Below are 18,588 nucleotides of genomic sequence, written 5' to 3'. Positions count from 1 at the left end.
TAGGGTTTATGCCAGTGTGAAAACTACTGAAGGTGTAACAAGCCATTTTCCTAAACCTTTTCAAAATCCCCAAACGACAATTTCATTATAATGTGCTCACACAACATGTGGAGTGAGACTTACAGCAAACTACAGCCTGGTGGATCTGTTACTGAGATGGACACAGGAGCATTCTGCAGTTTGTTTTCCAAGCCTTTGGCCAGAGAAAGAAGCGTCCACAAATTTTCCACAGTTTTGAATTCAGGACACTTTTTCTCCAGGTTTTGGCTTTTAAGGATCTTAAGAAAAAAATGAGTTGGATCCTAACAGAGGCTACACACAGAGGTTCTTTGTATCACTGCTATGTTCCATTGGTTGATGTCTCACCATCACTGCTGAGGCTTCAAAGACGAGATGTCACACAACATCATTACATTTTCTCCAACTTGGACTTTTTTCCATCTCAGTTCTTTAATGCTTTACAACAAACAAGTCTCATATGACATATTCAATACAAAAACAGGAAGAAATGAGTGAAATAAAAACAAAACCTATTTACTATTCAAATCAATTTAAAACTAAAAGTACTCACTATTCTAACAGTGTGCTATCATGTTGCCAGACCTTTACTGCAGTATTATTTTCCCTGCACTGATGTCTGAGCCCTTGTATTTGGTAAGAGTGACCTTTAAGATAACAGGTGTCAGGTATGAAAGTCCAACAGTGGGGGAGAGAGGGGGGAGAGGGGGAGAGGCTGTCTATTGTTACATATGTGGAAGTGTGGGGGTCTGGATGTACCACAGTCTGATAAAAGCCACCAAGGATACGGCTTCATGCTTATCATAATGGTTTCTTTGACATGTCGTCTTTTTACTAGAGGTCACAAGGTCATGGGAGAAAGGGAAAATTCAAAAAACGGTCTCACATTTCAAGCCCCTGAACACAATCAGCCACTGACGACATTAGTGGAAAAAAACATGTTGTCAAGGAGAGAAGTCACAAGGCCTCCTGTGTATTTGGTCGTCTGTTTTACATAAACGTACACGGGGTAATTATCAAAACAACGCATCATTCATGTTATTATTATTATTATTATTATTACTATATTGTGCCGACGAATGCACAAGTGCACAAAGTGCAAAGATTGGGAAAATAAACCCAGGACCACCTTTGTATCCTGGACCCTTGACAATCATCACAGAGGATCTTCTGAGAAACACGAGTCACTCACGTCGGTCATTTCCATTCAAATGAAAAGTACAGCCTGGCGTTTGTAATGCTAATTCTGCCAACAAGTGACTAAGTGCTGTGTGTACTGTATGTGTGGCGGCTCCAATGTGTGGCTCTGTATTCTGAACACATGTTCAATCAGAGCCGGGGCTCTGTGGATTCTAATCTCACACTTTGTGAGCCGCGGCTATCCTGGAGGAGAGAGGTTTGTGCAGCGGAATGCGAGGCAAGTGTTTGTCTTGATGTGACGAGAGGGTCTGTGAGAGATTTACATTTTTCTATTAGTGGAGAAAACAGTGGGACGTGACCTCGCCGAATAAGATTTAATGGAGCTGCGTCTCCACCGCAGCCTGTGTGAAAGGAGGCTCAGTGTTGTTTCAGAATGGAGGAGTTGTCATAAATTAGGAGGTCAGGGAGAAAAAGAGGGGGGAGTCAAAGTCTGTGTCTGAAAGAAAAGTATTATTTATAATGTTGGGCTAGTCCCAGAGTTTATTGACTGCAGGAATGAAAGTACTTCTAAATCAGATATCAAAAATATTCAGATGCTTGATTTGTTCGCTGTCGACAGACACGGCAACGACATCGGGTTGAAAGCAGAATGTTTTCAGTGACTCGGTCCAAGGAGAATTAATCCATGTCCAGATCCAGGTCAACTTCTGTGCTCAGGTTGAGGTAGAAGAAAGCATAAAGGCAGAGAACAAACAGGACGATTGCAGCAACAACAAGAAAGGCATCCTGAGAGGAAAGGAGAAAAAAACATCATGTTTACATCAAAGGTCATCTCTCTACAGTCATAGATGAATGAGTTATACAATAAAATGGATTTCATGTGATGAAATATAATTTATATATATATATATAAATATATATATATACTCACCTAGATTCATCTATAATAGAAATGTGTATGATTCAAGAAAAAATGTTTACACATATATCCACACATACAGTTTAGAAAGTATAGAAGTGAGAGTATAAAATACTGGTCATAGTACAAGTAGTGGTAGTAGTAGAAGGCAGTGGTAGTAGTAGAAGTAGCAGTAGTGGTAGTGATTCTGTTTTAACAGCACAGACTAATGGGAAGTGGAATAAACCACCAGAGAGTTTGTAGAATCCAGTTATTTTAAAATGAAACAATCTGTCGGTATTTTATCAGTTGGAAAAAAGTGTTTACTGAGAAACAGTTTCTATATATAATATTTATCAATTAAAATGCAAATAATGTATGTCGTAAATGAAACTTCTAAAGAACCTTTAGAACAAAAGAAATGATAAAAGTGCTCGACTATATTACAGTAGGAGCACAGACTGTATGGATGTGTTGCTTCATATATTCTCTCCTGCTGCAAAGAGCTTCATCAACATAACAGGATGAAAGCGCAGCCACATCAGACAAGAGACTCTTATTTAGAGAAATGAAAAATGGAGTGAGTGCAGTACAATAATCTATTCCATCTGCAATCTGTCTCCTGACACTTGCAAATTAAACTTTCTTCAACAAAAATGGCCTGTTTTTTTTTTCCTTTTTACATTTTCTATTGGTTAATTGCCTTACAAATTGAGGCTTTCCAGAGGAGTGGCATTCAACTTGAAAATGGGAATTTGGAGCGTCTGTTCATTATGTGGTGCTCGCACGATTACAATCTTCATCAGCTGGAGTTTCATTAGGGCCACTCAGAGTATTGAACAATGCCAGTTGCTCTTTATCAAGAGAACTCATTAGCTGCAAACTTTCTAATCAACAGTGGAGGGCTTCAAAGGAGCTCAGAGAACGCTTTGATTGGAGGTTTTTACCACACAACAAAAATGGATTTTTATGCTGAAATGAGTTTGAACTGGAAAACTGGGCCAAGACAGTACAGCCCTGAATACTTCGTAGTACTAAAGGAAGTAGCTACCTGAAAAAAAATTGGACAAAATTAGCTGGTAACGATGTGCTAAACTGGGGATAGTTAAAGGTCACAGCAACAGAATGTAATGATCAGAAAAGAAAGAAAAAAAGAACAAAAGAGAGGCAAAAGTGAATCACATTGTCATGTTGGGTGTCAGTATGGAGTGAATTGGTTGCTTGCTAACAACAAAACAACTTGTTGGGAATTCCAATTTCTGCAAACAAAGGCTGTCGAAATTAACAAGTTACTGTTGCAGCAGCGTTGGTCTTCATCAGCCTGAGCCCAAACTCTACAGCCTCCAAACAGCTCAAAGTCTCCGCTTAATTGGAAAACTTTTAAATTTCATGCACTTAAGATTCACATATTAACCGCCAGGCACCAACCTTGATTTACTTTTGTATTTGCCTGAGCCTCAGAGAAAAAGAGAAAATTGTTATCAAATCAGGCTGCCTTGATTGTTTTTCTGCTTTTATTATGCCCTCTCTCATTGCTTTGAAAAACACAACAAAGACGACAAGCGTCAGCAATTCTTTCGGGAAAATTACAAAAACTAAAAAAGAAAAAAACACCTCACTCTGACCTTGAAAAGTAAATTCTGCTTAAAAAGAAGAATGCACAAAATTCTAATGCAGTCCTCTCTCTCTCTCTCTCTTTCAGACTTTTTTGCCCAGCACTTCTGCAGGATAGAGATGGGGGGGGGGCACAGCTGCTTACAACGACTCGTCTACAAAAACAAGCTGGAGGAGTTTTGGTGAAAACACTTGAATGGTAGAAAGCACCTGCACTTGATTGAGATCATTGTCTTCCAGGAGAGTGGCCTACTGTGTTGTCTCTCTCCTCTCTCCTCCAAAAACACATTTACCTGCACACACTCTCAGAGGCAAACACACAGGCTCTCTGCCCACATTCTGATGGAGAGACCCCCTGAAAGGAGCCCAGGCACGTCATCATCTTCATCAGGTCACTCTCACAGCTCCTGGAGGCAGCTGCCGACACAGAGCATGCTGGGAGGTCTCTATCACCCTGGCGACAAGCCACCGCTCCACAGACATGGGCTCATCTCTCCTGTTGTTCTCCTCCAGGGTCTGTTTAAAAACATCCTCACACACTGTGTAGAGATGCATGGACGTGTACGCTGCACACGGATATGTTGATACCTCATAGACCGTATATAAGAAACATGGCTCCTGCACTGAGGTCTGTGATTACAAAGCAGCTGAAGCGAAACCACAACAACTCCAATGGTTTTGGAACCATCTCCATATAAATGATGTTCTCTGAGAAAGCTGCTTTTCGTCTCTACTAGCGGACAACTCTACACTGGGGGGACATTTTAAATCCATACAGAAAGACCAGGTATCAAACCCCCAAACCAGTTACCATCTGACTGTGAGGCAAGCATGCTAACCACTCCTTCCGCCATTTGGCCTCCTTATAAAACATATCAAACATATCTGAGTGTTGTCAGCGTTCATTCACAGGTGGTGGAACCTTGTGAATGTGGTGGAGGCAGTTTCTGGTTTTATTTGTTTGGCAGATAAACACATCTGTTGTCTAATCTGCACACACTGCAGTGACAAATAACCAGCAGTTAGCTTTTATTTCCCAACCGGTTAAATGAATATTGCTCCTGGCAACGCCGTGCCATAAAACCTTCTTGTCCAGTCATCGATGAAAAACATTGCGTGTCTTGTTCGTGCTCAAAGCCAGACCATCTTCTACACTGCACTGTTCTCTCAAGATTCAACCAATCATAGTGTCAGAGCTGTCATGATTCATGTTCAAAATGATCTTGTTTTTTTTCCTCTCCACCATTTCAATGATGAAAAAGCACAAGAACAATCAAGAAAATGGATTTGGATTTAAAACAACTCATTTTAAATGAACTGTTATTATCGTCATAAAGACTGTATGTGCTCTTATCAAATCCCACTTTATATCTGCTGATTATGTCAAGTGAAACAATAGCTTTTTTCTTTAATTCTTTCTTTTAAATGAATTCTTTTCATTTAAAAGATAACTCTTTTTTTCCCATTCCAGTCTCATGTTTGTTTGGGGCCCTGTAAATAAAAAGTCAGAACAAGAAAAGCCACTTAACGCTCTTCAAAAAGCTTGTTGTTAATTAACTGGCATAAAAGGCCATTAAATCCAAAAAATTCCCATGTGTTAGCTGGCAACACTGCTGGCCAACTAAAACGTGTGAACGAGCGTTGTAAAAACCTAATGGCCAGCACAGATGACACATCCAGCAGTCTGCTCCAGTTGGAGGCTGGAGTCGACTACAGCTGTTCTAAACCCAACTACGCTTACATAACGCACTTCAAATTAGCATCACATTAGCTAACAAGTGTAGCTGTTTTCAACTTTAATGCACACAGGTACATGTGTATATTAATGTCATACAATATCTATACACATGCTGCATGGGCACAGACCTTATAGTTCTAGTAAAGGAATATCAAAATTAATAAAGTAATTACCTTAATTTTACTTTGACTGAATTTTAATTAGATTTAACCAGACTAACATGGATGTGTAATGTTTTCGTGTTATTTCACGCTCTTAGTCGCAAATACTCCGGTTTAAGGTGAGGACTATTTTTTGTTAACGTTTTAAGTAAGCCAGTAGACCAGATTCATTTCGATCCTGGTTTCCTTGGTTCCACTTATAGTCACTTGTTCCTGCATTACCTCAAGTAACACTCAAGTATTACTTAGCAAACTTTGCCTTGTAATCACAGGTAGATGTACTAAATAAGAGCCGTTCAGCTGGAACTAAAGGCTGTGATGAAAGAGGAAGTATAAGAAGGTGGATAGGTGTTTATTATTCCACTCTCCTTCCTTACTTGCCATATTGTTTATGTTTGTATATATATATGTCTTCCACAAATAACAGATGGTAGCCTCCATCCTCGGCTAATTCCTTAAGCGTTTTCCTAATTTTATAGACTCAGCAGCAAAAGACTGAGGGAAAACCGTGCAGAACTGAACAGAAGGCTACTGTGCCAATTAGATGAGACAGCAGGCGCGTTGCCTGTGCTGCATGCTAGTGCGCTGCTGCCACTTCCAAGGTTGTTCTTCTTCTTCTTCCACCACTAACCACATCATTTAAAAGAGCCTCATCTTCATCCTGCCCTCTTCCCAGAGCAACACCGGGATTGAACGCTGTACGACACACGTGTCACACCACGGTTCACCAGGTCCCTCCACTCCTCAGGTCAGACTTGTTCTGCTTTGACTCACACACCTGACACTGTTGTGGGAACAGTCTGCCTTTCCCAGCCTTTCTATCTAGTTCACTGCCAACTTCTCCAGACTGCTCTGGTACCAGGACAGCCCCGAGACAGTCTGTCCTGGCAGCTGCCTGACGCTCTGAGTCGACATGTGCCGGCTCTTCTGAGAGACCAGCTGCACCAGAGACCGGCTTTCCAACTGGAGAGCCCGGCAAAAAGAAGGGAAGGGGAGCCGAGGGACGAGACTGGAACAACCTAGATGCCTTTATAGAGCACTGTCAGGAGACTTTAATGAACCAAAGGATGGTTACCTGTTTTAATTGTAATTATACATATATTTCTTTGAAACTAAACACGTATAATACACATGGTCAGGATTGAGCTGTTTCTGGTTGTTCTGTTAACTGTGAGTTTCCAAAGTTCCACTGTGTAGGAGTTAGGTTTTACTATTTTATTTTTAATGGTGATTGAAAGAAATCACAAATTCTCTAAGTATAAACCTGCATTTAAGATACAAATAGGAATAGAAATAATTATTTTCAACTTCAAAACCTGGACCATTTAGAAAAAAGACATTTTTGTTCTTCTATCTCATAAATGGTGAATAATAGTACATTAACAAACCAAACAATTAAACATTTAAAAAAAATTAAAATATCCTTGAGAGCAGATATGGGGGGTTCGTGGGCTGGAAGTGGCCCCTATGTTGGGACTTCAAAACTGTTTAATTAATATTTACTTTTTTGTACATTATAATATTACAATAAAATGTTTTCTAATGCTCACATTAGACAGGAGTGACCCCATTCCCAGTCACATCAACTGAGTTGATAAGAATTTAGTAATATTTCAGGTTTCAGTCGAAGTAAAACAATAAACCAGTGTCTCACAAGTCCACGGAAAACCTTGTGTGGAAAAAAGGAAATTAATACAAAACTAAAGAGGATTCAATGGTAAAGCAAGCATGACCAAATATCCATTACATCTAGGCTGAATTTCAATCAAACTGGAGGCCAAGAGGTCCGAGTCAGTTTAATATCCTCGTCCCGGAGGTATTTTTAATCCAACCTCTGAAAATTCCCTTCGTCTTGGGCGTGAAAAACCTGAATAATTCATGAGCAATATCAATATTTCAAGATATGGACTAATCTAATTGGATTAAAGACGTGCCTAATGAGGCCGCGCGTGTCTAAGAGATGCATATTTTAAAACCTGACCATTTCACCCAGTGTTTAATTCCTCACTGTGATTCCTCTATGTCTTCACCACATTCAGATGGAGCGTCAGGGCCCAGTGATAGCTTTCAGCTTCTGACGTCCCGTTTATAGAACCAGTTTTCAAGAGCAAAGAAACAAACGGCACTAATGTGAAACTGCATGAAATGAACTCCATTTGACAAAGATTAAAGATTCAAGGGGTTTACTCGCTGCTAATATTTTATCACTCTAAAACTGTTTATCAGTGAGCCAAATGAACCAGGAAGAGCCTGAGCTTCCAGAGTGATAAACGTAGTGTCATCCATCTCTGCCTGCACAGCTGCCTCTAATCGCTGCAGAGCGAGAAAGAAACGGAGGGAAAGACATTTCTCTTCCTTCGCAACAGCCTAACCTCCGTTTATGTTTACATTACTCAGCTGCACCTTATCACTTTCTCTGTGCTTATTCTCTTTTTACATTCCCAAAGTTTTCCATCCTCTACTTCCACACCTTTTCTCTGCTTCTGTTTTAAACAATAAGAATAAAGACTGAAAAGTCTTGAATTGAAAGTGAGTTGTACTCTGAGTCAGGTGTGTCAAACTCAAATGACCCGAGGGCCTTGAAAAAAGAAACAGCTCTAGGTTAAAATTAAAATATCATTAACATCTAGTCCTGGGCCAGATGTGAGGACTTCCAGGGCTGGAAGTGTCTCTGACTAACGTTTTGGATATATTTCTTTTAACTTGAAGCACTTAAACAATATGGCCAGTTGACTGAGGTGTGTGTATATGTATATATATAAGCATATATATACATATATATATATATAGGTAACAGTAACAATAAGGATATTTAATAGGATGATTCTTTTGAAGAGAAGGAAAGAGAGATAGACAAATGGCAAGAAGATGGTTGGCAGAAAGACAGACAAGCAGATGGACCGGACAGATGGGCACATGGAAAGAGAAGACGACATGCCGACAACAGACATCAATTACTGGAAACACGTCTCACCCTGAATCCGGAGGAATTCTTCTTTGCCTCAGCTTTAAGCCGTGTGGCCTTTAAGACTGATTTGGTCTTTTTGTAGTCCTGCTTACCTGAGAGACAAAGACACAAGAAAGCACAAAACAGACGACTTAATGACCGTGCCATTTCACACCAACACTGCTGTGGTTTCAGGCCGTGTTCCCTGAAAGCTTGACTAATGGGACAGATTCATTTGTGACCTGCACCAAACCTTCTACTCAAAGAACCAGTGGCTGATTAACGGGTTTCAACCCAGCATCAGCCTCAGTGGAGATGTCAGGTTAATGCAGTTTAGGTTCTGCTTCTATACTGACATTGCACCAGCTTTGGATGATTAACACACTGGAGTCTGTGTGTCTTACAGGAAAGTAATATTTTACTGTGAAAGGACATTGGTTTGGAGTCATTTTCTGGTAACTTGTGGTAGAAACTTTTTACACCAAAATAATAATGAAATGCCAATCGGCTGAAGCTCAAACTTTATTACAAGATGTTTAAAACCAATTATTCTTATCTTAATAAGAGCACACTGCTTTAGTTTTAATTTACATACTAACTTGTAACTTCACTAATTTGTATCTGTAATGAAGTTGTGTTTTTGTTACAGTTAACTTGTATAAATTGATCAAAAACAATTTATCCTTAACAGAATAGATTTCTAGAATGAATAAACAAATACTAATACTAATTAAAGTGAAGTACTCTTATCATCACGTGTGTTTTAATGAAGCAGTAAATAATAGCAGGTGCATATGCCACGTATGAGAGTATGTGTTTTTTTTTGTGTTTTGCAAGGCCGTCATCTAGTCTATTTTAGTCCATTTTTCTAGTGTGTATTTTTTGGAGACCAGAATATTGTGAGAGAAATAAAAGTTTCACAGATTCTGCAATTAAATTTAGCCACCAGGCAAACTCTGAGTGTGGATCCCAATTTAAAGACATTTCTCCTGGCCTCAGTCACATGGGTCACCTGTGCTTGGTTGATTCCCACAGACTTAACTCCCAACCGCGAGGCTTTTGGACCAAACCACCACCTGTTATGCAAGTGTGTATGTGTATGTGTGTGTGTGTGTGTCTGCCTTCACACAAGGCAGAGCCGGCTGTCTTGGTCTAATTAGATACAACACACTGCAGGAAAAGGAACTTTGCTAACAATAGGGTAGAAAGGCGACAGATTGCTGAACAGTGTGTGTGACTGTGTTATATTTCTATATTTCAGGGGACCGAGGGAAATTGAAACTATTGAAATTGAAGCTAATGAAACGTCTCTGCCCTAAATACAGTATTTTTAGGCCCTTATTTCAATGACAAATCCATGTTAGTCAGCTTCAAGTTTCTGCAGCTTTAGACATCAGTGGAGGAAACTACTCTCAGGCAGTGGCGCAACTTTAAAGTGGCACAAAAACAGCAAAATCTGAAGTGTCTGAAGACAAATAAAAATAGAACTGCACTGCTGGAGTAGTAATGGTTTGTGTACATGTTGTATTTTTAAAAACAAAATGGAAGAAATTGTGTTATCGCTCACATTATTTCTTAGATTTCACTTTCCTGCTCTTTCCTAAGATTTTTGCACTCATTTCCCATCTCTTCCCAGCCCTCCTGTTCAAGGACCCCTCCTCCTCCTCCTCCTCCTCCACCGCCCTCTGACTCAGGAGAGGGCTAATAGAAATGGGGAGCATGTTGCCAGAAGCAGACAGTGAGCTAGTGGGAATTCATTAGGAGGGCCACTGGATGTCTCCTCCACTTGTCAGAAAGTGAAGAGGTAGAAAGTTGATTGGAGGGAATCTGAGGTTGTTCTCCATACGCACGGCAGCTTGTGTATTAAAACACTCTGAGATCATAACATACCTAAGGTGATTTAAGTAAGGTTTGTGAAATGATTTAAACATTTTAACCAAGTTAATCACAATGTAGCTGTGGGTTAATCAGGTTCAACCATGAATAATTAAGATAATCAACACTCTTTAATATGGAAACATGTTCTTTTACACTGCTGTAACAGAAAGACAAACAACATCAGGTAGATGAGGCAACTTCTTGTTAATATGACAATATAGTAATTATCTAATTAGCTGCAAGTAAATGCCTCCAGCCTCCCAAAAAAAAATCAGCTGACCCTTTACTTTACATCCACGTGAAAATGAACTGAACACCTGAGTGAGAAAGACTGGACCAATCAGGAGTGAAGATTTTTTTATATGGACGACGACGACTGCAGAACGTAGCAGTGCCTTTTAACAAAACAATTCTTGGTCTCAGTCCTGTTGTGACACACCCGTACAGTATGCACACCACACACTCCTGATATTGCACTGGGATTATGAGAGCGTCTATTTGTCACACACCTTCCCCCTGCTGCACTGTTGCTGCAGACACTTTCCGTCGCCAATTATCTACCTGTGCTTGGCTACAGGCCGTCCTCCCATCCCCTCTCTGCTCTTGTCTGCTGCACTGACCAGACATCACTGTCGTCCACCACCACCACAACAACAACAACAACAACAATGCTGCTGTGTCTCCGGGGAGCATTAGACCCTGTGAGACGGCCAACAGGGGCCTGCTGAGAGGCCCTTCTAAGAACGCCTTTCACTGATGTCACCTCTGATTTTATGTCAAAAGGACAAGACAAAAGGGAAAGCGGTCACCACCTCCTTCAGCACCTCGAACAGCTTCACTGTTCATAATCATTTCACTTCAGCTGACAGGTGGACATTTATATTTTCTGAGCAGAGCAGAAGAAGAACTCATGTACCACCCGACTACATGCATGTGGTTTCCTCTGCAATACGCTGAAGTATTTAATGTTCTCCATAAATGTAGGTGAAATATCCGTCCATATTAAAGCATTTCTCCACTTCAGGGGTTTTAGTCCTAAGTCACTTTAAATCCACAGGTCAGTATTAACCTCCCAGGAGGTGACTGGTCTGATAACCATATCTGAATGGAAACAGTGGTCCACTGATGTCATCTAAAGTGAAACAAGGGATCCAGCAGAGATGATGGAACAGCTCAACGTCCAGCCAGGACACCTTCTGAGGTGCCTTGAATGAGTCTCACAATTACAGTCACAAATTACATGCAGACTGTAAAAGGTCTTTGAAGAACTAAGCTCAAGCACCCTTTGAGATTTTGTTCTTTTTTTCTCTTGGGTCTCATTTCCCACCTTTACTGTTCTGTCCAACAGAGATTCTAGAGACTTTTTTGGACTATAATAAAAAAAAGAGATTCTAGAGACTTTTTTGGACTATTTTAAAACCAAAGTTATCTTAATGTAAAGCCCCAGCAGAGGTAAACAGTGGACAGAGGTGTCAGAAATTGAAAAGATTTTTACAGGCAGGCCACAATATAAATATTTGTTATTTTCTACAACTGAGTAGTTAAATATTCCAGAGCTGTCTTGAGTACTAGCTGACACCAGGTAAAAGGAAAAATGCATCCTGGAGAAGTTACTATTCTACTGACGGCTAAAACACAGACAGAAAAGCCAAGTGCTACCTTATTAGAAACTATGCAGTTTGACTTTTCTATTGACACCATGCAGATGCATACTACCTGCTCTACACAAAGACCTCATGTGTCCAACAAAGATGGAATATAAGCGGGTTCACAATTTGTAGAATCTGAGTCTTCATTTTCAGAGACCGGAGACTAAAACTGTGGATCCATGGACTGAGAGGAAGTGAACCAGAGGACATACAGTTTAATAGACCAGCTCATGACTTGATGGTTAATACTAAGGAGGATGTGAAATCACCCGGGGCCAATAAACAGCAGACCACTGGGAGAAGTGGACCACGACAGCGGTGTGATTGACAGTTGCGTCAGCAGGTGGTGTGGGCTATTGTAGGAAATTATGGGTTGCCTTCTCTCTTGCTAATAAGAATAAATATAAATCGCGCATACAATACAGCAAGTATGTGACACCTATACCACACGTACCTTATATAATTCTATTTTTCTGTACATTAACAACAGTACTATAAAGAAAAGGGTGATTTTACACAAGGTGTTTTTAAAGGCAGATGTATAACTGCTGCACATCTGACTGAGGTTGTGTTTTAGGGTCACTCTGAACTTCATTATAGACTTTCCAAATCTATCTGGTTAATCTTTGACTCGAGGTTCTGCTGTCTGACCAGCAGGAGTCCCCTGTCCAAGTATGCTTCAGATATGTAGAGTAGTAAGCAATTTCTCCAAAAGCTATGATCACAAGCCAACTGTGGAATTCTTTACTCATCAGTAAAAGGAAAAGGTGTCTCTAATTATTAGGCAAACAAGCCTAATAGTTCTCTTAGGAGAAGAAAGTATCTAAAAGTTAAATATTTTTAGTTTAGGAATTTGGCAGAACCTAAAAACCGCTCTGGCTAATGGCAGGCAACCTCTTTGTACGAGCAAATGCTAACCAGCTATGCCAGTAGTAAATGCTAAACCTGACCTTGTTTTTTTTCAGTCTTTTAAAGAAATCCTTTTAAGGAAGTTTGTTTATCCAGGCTAATTCCTTGACTTTGCTAACAGTTTCTATAACATGTCTGTAAATACTGCCTCTAATCTGAAAATGAGCATCTTTGTGTCCACAACCAGATCTGTTTTTGTCAATACATCATTCTCAGAACTTAAAGTAAAAACTTTAGGCCGATGAGGAAAACAGAGCTTCGCCGAGCATTTACGTCATTCACGGCTGTTCGTAATTATCCAGCTTTGCCATTGGCAGGCCTGTGGTTTCTCTGCTGCAGACGAGTGCAAGAAAAACAAAAAGGCATGATAGGAGTTGTGCTCTTCGAGCAACCACAGCTGGTATGCTTAGGGGAACCAAAGTTTTGATTGATACCTACCATATTGCCTTAGTTAGGCCTTTATGGTGTAAGGGGAAAAGGATGGGGAAACCAAGTCATGCAGGAATAAAGTGGTTTTAAACTTTGACAAAACAGTTTGTGACATGTTACCTACGGGGCAGTTTTTGTAGCCAGGAATTTGCTGTTCATAAAAACTGACCCCAAATGTTGCCTCCTCATCAATTGTGATTGATTACCGAGCACAGTCATGATCAAGTGGGTATCAGCGAGTATCCAATACCTCGAGAGGAGTGGGTGCTTCTAGGTCACAATCCATATCAAAGGACAATCAAACAAAAACTGTATAAAAAATGGCTCTCATTTTAGCCTTACTGTTTGTCTTAAATATATTTATCAGTAAAATTTCAGGAAAGGTATAAATCAAACCTGGGATTCATAGATATAGTGGATTTTAGCCATTACAGTACATTTTCACAGTTATTTGTAGAAAGCTTTCAAAACTCCAGTGAATCAAGGGTTCTCAACTAAAGTAATCAGTGTACAGTCCCTGAAAACCTGGATGGTATTTAAAGCTTGTCTTGCTTTAAAAAACTCCCCACAGTATTTGCAAATTATACCATGTATCAACTGGGTATTAGAGCAACAACAGGTGAGTGGAGTGAAATTACTGGGTATACAGTGCACGTCCTTGTTAAAATGCATCGACAATATGAAGGTGATTAAATTCACAAATTAATTCACATGATTAGCCTGTTCATTTTTGATAGCCACAGAAATAAACACATCACATGATTAGCCTGTTCATTTTTGATGAAAAATGCCACAGAAATAAACACAACCACTCACCAATCTGTTTCCTGTACTGGTCCACTGGTAGTTTGGTGGTACTGGCATCTTTCTTGCCCATTTTCGCTCCTCAGCCTGACGAGGAAAGACATTTACAGTGAGGCCTCTGTGCTTCACTTGATCATTTAAATCAAGTGTGGTTCATTTCTAACCCTGTTACTGTAGCCTACGGTACGACGAGTGTGAAATCGGCAGGAAGGACTTAAGTTAATACGCCATCATACTGCATACAAAGGAGAGCAGTCGTGTTTGAGCCGACAGATGGTTTATTTTTCATATACATCTGCTACACATAATTAAATTTATTCTCAACACCTTGGGTGTGTTGCATTCACAGTATGTGCACTTCCTATCCATCTGATTTACTCTGACAGCGTTTCCTTTCACACTGCGAGTCTATGATATGCTGACAGCTCACAAGGAAGATGTTAAGAGCTAGACTTGGAAAAACAAGCGTTTGAATATCTGAGACTGCTACCTGTTATTGGTGTTGTATCAGAAACACTGTCCAAAACAAGTGAAATTTTGTATGCACTCTAATGTGCAATTACAATTATTCAGATTAAGATGTCTACTTTTTGTATTCACTGCAAAATAGTAGTAATAGAAAATGTATAAAAGCAGTTGTGCACAAATGGGGAGAAAGAATATAAGCAGGAAAAAAAAACATCTAAGTGTATCCAAGAGGAACAGAGAGCTGGAGAGACTGGAGGTGCAGCGGGAAAACAGAGGAAAGAGACTGAATTAGCACGTTCACGGAGCGTGGCTGGCTGTCTGGGCCTCTCGTGGGGGAGACCATGATTGCCTCTGGAGACCTGGATTTTTTATTTTTACCTGAAATCCAAACACTACTTTTACCTACGCCTGAAAATGCTGTTAGTGCCAGCACAAAAGGAGGATGTGTGCACTGCCATTGTTCTGCAGCAGCTGGAAACCAGCGACAGCAGATTAAAGGAAGCGAGAGGAGGACGAAAAGGAAAGAGAAAATTGTCCCAAATGTGATTGTTTATGCTTGGACACAGTGGTGTCTCCGTATATGGTGTGCTGTGTGACACCATCACAATATCATGCCTAAACTGAAGACTTCCACCCCTCATTTCCAGCCTCTATGATCACCTGTGGTGCAGCGGTTCCTCTGTGATGCCTGCAGATGTGTTACAGTCTATTTTAAATTTGCAGGAAAATCAGTAGCAAGGACGTTCGCTGACCAAGACAAAAAAAGGGGAGGAATACTGCTTTATTCTTTGTCTGTGAAATCATCTAAGAACATGGTGAGAACAATGTCCCAGCCTTAAACTTAATTAACTGGTTAATGTTATGCATCATTATATGTTGATTGAAAAAATGCATAGCCAGGATTACAAGTTAAATTCATTTTAAAATTACAGTGTAAATAGAGCATAAAATAATTACACCAAGTCCATCAACTGCAGTTGTTTGTTGTTTCTAGTCATTCTAAATTAAAATATAGTTTTAGTTAGTTTTAATATACAATTACTGCCAAGTGAAAACACATTTTTTATGTATTTTCAGTTGGTCTGCAGGTTGTCATGTCCCTATACAAAATACCTACGTAAGCCCAGGTCATCTGTTTCTTCCATCTACTGTAGGAAGAATGAAAAAGGTGACACTGCAAGGAGGAGGAGAGGAAGAAAAGGAGGAGAAGGAAGAGAAGAGGAAAGAGAAGTCGAATGAGATGGAGAAAAAGGAGAAGATGAGGAAGAATGTAGATAAATTAGACATAAAACAATTAAATGTGGTCTGGTTTGTTATCAATTACCATAAAAAAAGGTAAATTTAAATGTCAGTTATAATTCTCCTGTCAATCACTTGTTTTGGGTCATACAACATGATTCAGCTGTTGAAAAGCAGCCTTGGTGTGTTGTTGGGGATCACAGCCAATGTCACAATGTTTTCTGACAAAGTCTGCATGTGACTGACAGTTACACGTCACATGGAGTGTCGACTCATAGGCATCGTATCCTGTTACACTTCATCTTCTCTTTTTTGTATGAGTATGATCCTAACTTACGACAAATTAATCAGAATGACTAAACAACCTGAGGTTTAAACCACAAAATCTTCATGCAAATGGTCACGGGGTGTAATATTAAAATAATATAATATATTATATGACATTAAAAGTAAGATAATTTTACCTCAAGTGACAAAGAAAAAAAATCTTTCTGTTCAGCATCTCTCCAAGATTGCACTCTTCAGCCAAATTAGCCTCGAGATTATAAACACAAACAATTCACATCTACAGGTGCATTTCTAACATAATAATGTTTAAAATGAAACTGAATTGATAAAAGTCAGCAGTTTTCTCCATCAATAATTATCTGAAAAAATCTGCTCAACCATTTACTACATCTATGTCTTTTTTGACACCAACATTGACACAAAAAGTGTCCATAGGTAGTAAAAGTGTAGTCGAAAAAATAGTTATTTCCAATAAGGTGTTTTTAGCATGAGTGAGACTGAGTCTAACTAAATAAAATAACACGAGCAAAAGCATTACACCTATTCATATCGCACTAATTTTACATTACACCGTACAATGCAATGTTAAAAGTTACGTTTTATGACGTGTACGCTTTATTCGGAATACCTGAACTAAAACACTTTACAGACTATTAGCTTAAGAGCATAATAAACATAACAACTGTAGGCGAGAGTATGCAGCTCTCAGTCCGTGCACTCACTGTTTCACTCACCCTCTTTTCTCTGCAGACGTTGTAATATTAATGGAGGTGTCTCTGCATTACGAACGCCGCGTCCCGCTGATGGATGAAGACACGAGTTGACAGTAGAGACAGACTCTTGCCGCACTTTGAACAGAACAGGTCCAGAATGCCAACACACCACTTCCACGGACACTTCCTGGTTTCCGTGTCAACGTAGACAACGGACAAACTCAACATCCAATCAGGCACGACTATGTGCCAAGCGGACCAATGGCAGAAAGAGGAGGCGGGACTATATGGTAAAGACGCTGCAGAAGCACTTTGCAGGAAAAACAAATGCTTTTTGGGGGGTTAGGGGGTTTCTTTGGAACATTTAGGGTCTTTTCTGTAAAGTTCTGTAGAATTGTTGAATAATTATTTATTTAAACAGATGAGGCATGTTTATATAGCATTGTTAACATTAGCTCTAGTTTCTCCAAGTAGAGCTAATGTGTGAAGTTGGGATTGCAGAATTATTCAATAACACGTTATTAGAATTATATTTATAATTTCCCAGGATCAATATATAGATCAGGTTTAATACAGAACAGGGACACAACACAAAACTGCCACATATGTATTGGTTATAATTTGCAAAAAATGTGTAAACAAATATCAAAACAGATGAATTTAGCCCAAAAGGTTTACCCTTATTAAGAAGTTCATTTAGTGGCATTATTATTATTATCTGTATTAGTATTGTATTTCTTTTAGGAAATAGTTGGGGCTAAAAAATAAATTTAATAAATCACGCACACGACAAGAACACTAAAAACAACACAGTAAAATCACTTCATAAAAAGTTCTTCATACATGTAAGGAAAAATGCTGTTTGCTCGATTAGAACTCATCTAGTCTCCCACATACTTGGATATATTTAGTTAGATAATAAATTAAATTGACTTCTAATTGACTCAGCTTCAGTCTTAGTAAAAATAAAAAATAACCTTCAAAAAAAGAAACATTATTTGCATAACAATTTATCACAATAAAACATGTACTGACAGGGGTCACTTTGCATAACAAGGTTTATGTTTATTTCCTAATGATACATCTAATACCTGTACTTTGATCGCAGTAAAACTTGTAATGTGGGGGCTATAACTTTGACCTTGCGTCGCATTGCAACTTTTAATTATGTAAATGGTATTCATTTAATTAAATTAAATAAATCAAATCAGCCTGGGCGCCTCTGATTGTTCCCCCCTTGAAGGGAAACATTTTATTATGTCAGCTGACAAAGACGTACGACTTCTTTATTAAAAAGCCGTAGTTCTCAGGCATGCTGACCTTAATTCTTTCTTCCTTTGTTGTCAGACAAACGGAACAGTTATCCTCGCAGAACACAAAAGCATCAGAATGTGACACAGGGAGGGAGCGACAGCCGACGTCGTCAAAGACGAGGTACGGTAATCACCCTTCCAAGATGTTTATTTCACTTTCAGTCTCTTTTACATGTTTTCTTTGTTTACGGTTTTATTTCCCTCCTAATTGCACCAAGCCTCATTGCCGCCCGGGGCTCTTTGCAGATTATGGGTAGACTTGCCACCGTTTGTAACTTATTGAAGTTTAAAATGATTTTCTGCTCTCCCATGGGCATGCCATTTGCATGCAGCACAGCAGTAACTAATAGATGTAATCTGCTTATAATGGGCCTTCATTGTG

General features: G+C 39.4%; 2 protein-coding genes across 7 annotated transcripts in view; both read right to left on the bottom strand.

Moving 5' to 3' along the window:
- The window catches only part of runx1t1 (RUNX1 partner transcriptional co-repressor 1), a 249,532-nt gene that overhangs the window by 114,593 nt on the left and 116,351 nt on the right, over positions 1 to 18,588 (bottom strand). The window lies entirely within an intron of this gene.
- triqk (triple QxxK/R motif containing) lies at positions 410 to 17,111 on the bottom strand. Of its 3 annotated transcripts, XM_008331771.3 has the most exons (5): positions 16,915 to 17,111; positions 15,771 to 15,827; positions 14,198 to 14,272; positions 8,544 to 8,629; positions 410 to 1,944 (listed from the first exon to the last, which is right to left on the bottom strand). In XM_008331771.3, exons 3-5 carry the CDS (start codon positions 14,256 to 14,258, stop codon positions 1,837 to 1,839), a joined length of 255 nt encoding a protein of 84 aa, XP_008329993.1. In that variant the 5' UTR covers positions 14,259 to 14,272; positions 15,771 to 15,827; positions 16,915 to 17,111; the 3' UTR covers positions 410 to 1,836. The 3 variants fall into 3 exon arrangements, with proteins under 3 accessions (XP_008329993.1, XP_016896691.1, XP_008329992.1); XM_017041202.2 differs by lacking the exon at positions 15,771 to 15,827 and having other exon boundaries at positions 16,903 to 17,111; XM_008331770.3 differs by lacking the exon at positions 15,771 to 15,827 and having other exon boundaries at positions 16,915 to 17,106.

The sequence above is a fragment of the Cynoglossus semilaevis genome, chromosome 18, assembly GCF_000523025.1.
Source record: "Cynoglossus semilaevis isolate Cse_v1.0 chromosome 18, Cse_v1.0, whole genome shotgun sequence".
NCBI lineage: Eukaryota > Metazoa > Chordata > Actinopteri > Pleuronectiformes > Cynoglossidae > Cynoglossus > Cynoglossus semilaevis.
This window is presented reverse-complemented; position numbering and strand designations above follow the sequence as displayed.

Coding starts and splice junctions, on each gene's coding strand:
- triqk (XM_017041202.2), bottom strand. CDS start 14,258: ATGGGCAAGAAAGATGCCAGTACCACCAAACTACCAGTGGACCAGTAC. Junction 8,630..14,197: donor CCAGTACAGGAAACAGATTG/GTGAGTGGTTGT, acceptor TTTGTCTCTCAG/GTAAGCAGGACTACAAAAAG. Junction 1,945..8,543: donor AGAATTCCTCCGGATTCAGG/GTGAGACGTGTT, acceptor CTTTCCTCTCAG/GATGCCTTTCTTGTTGTTGC.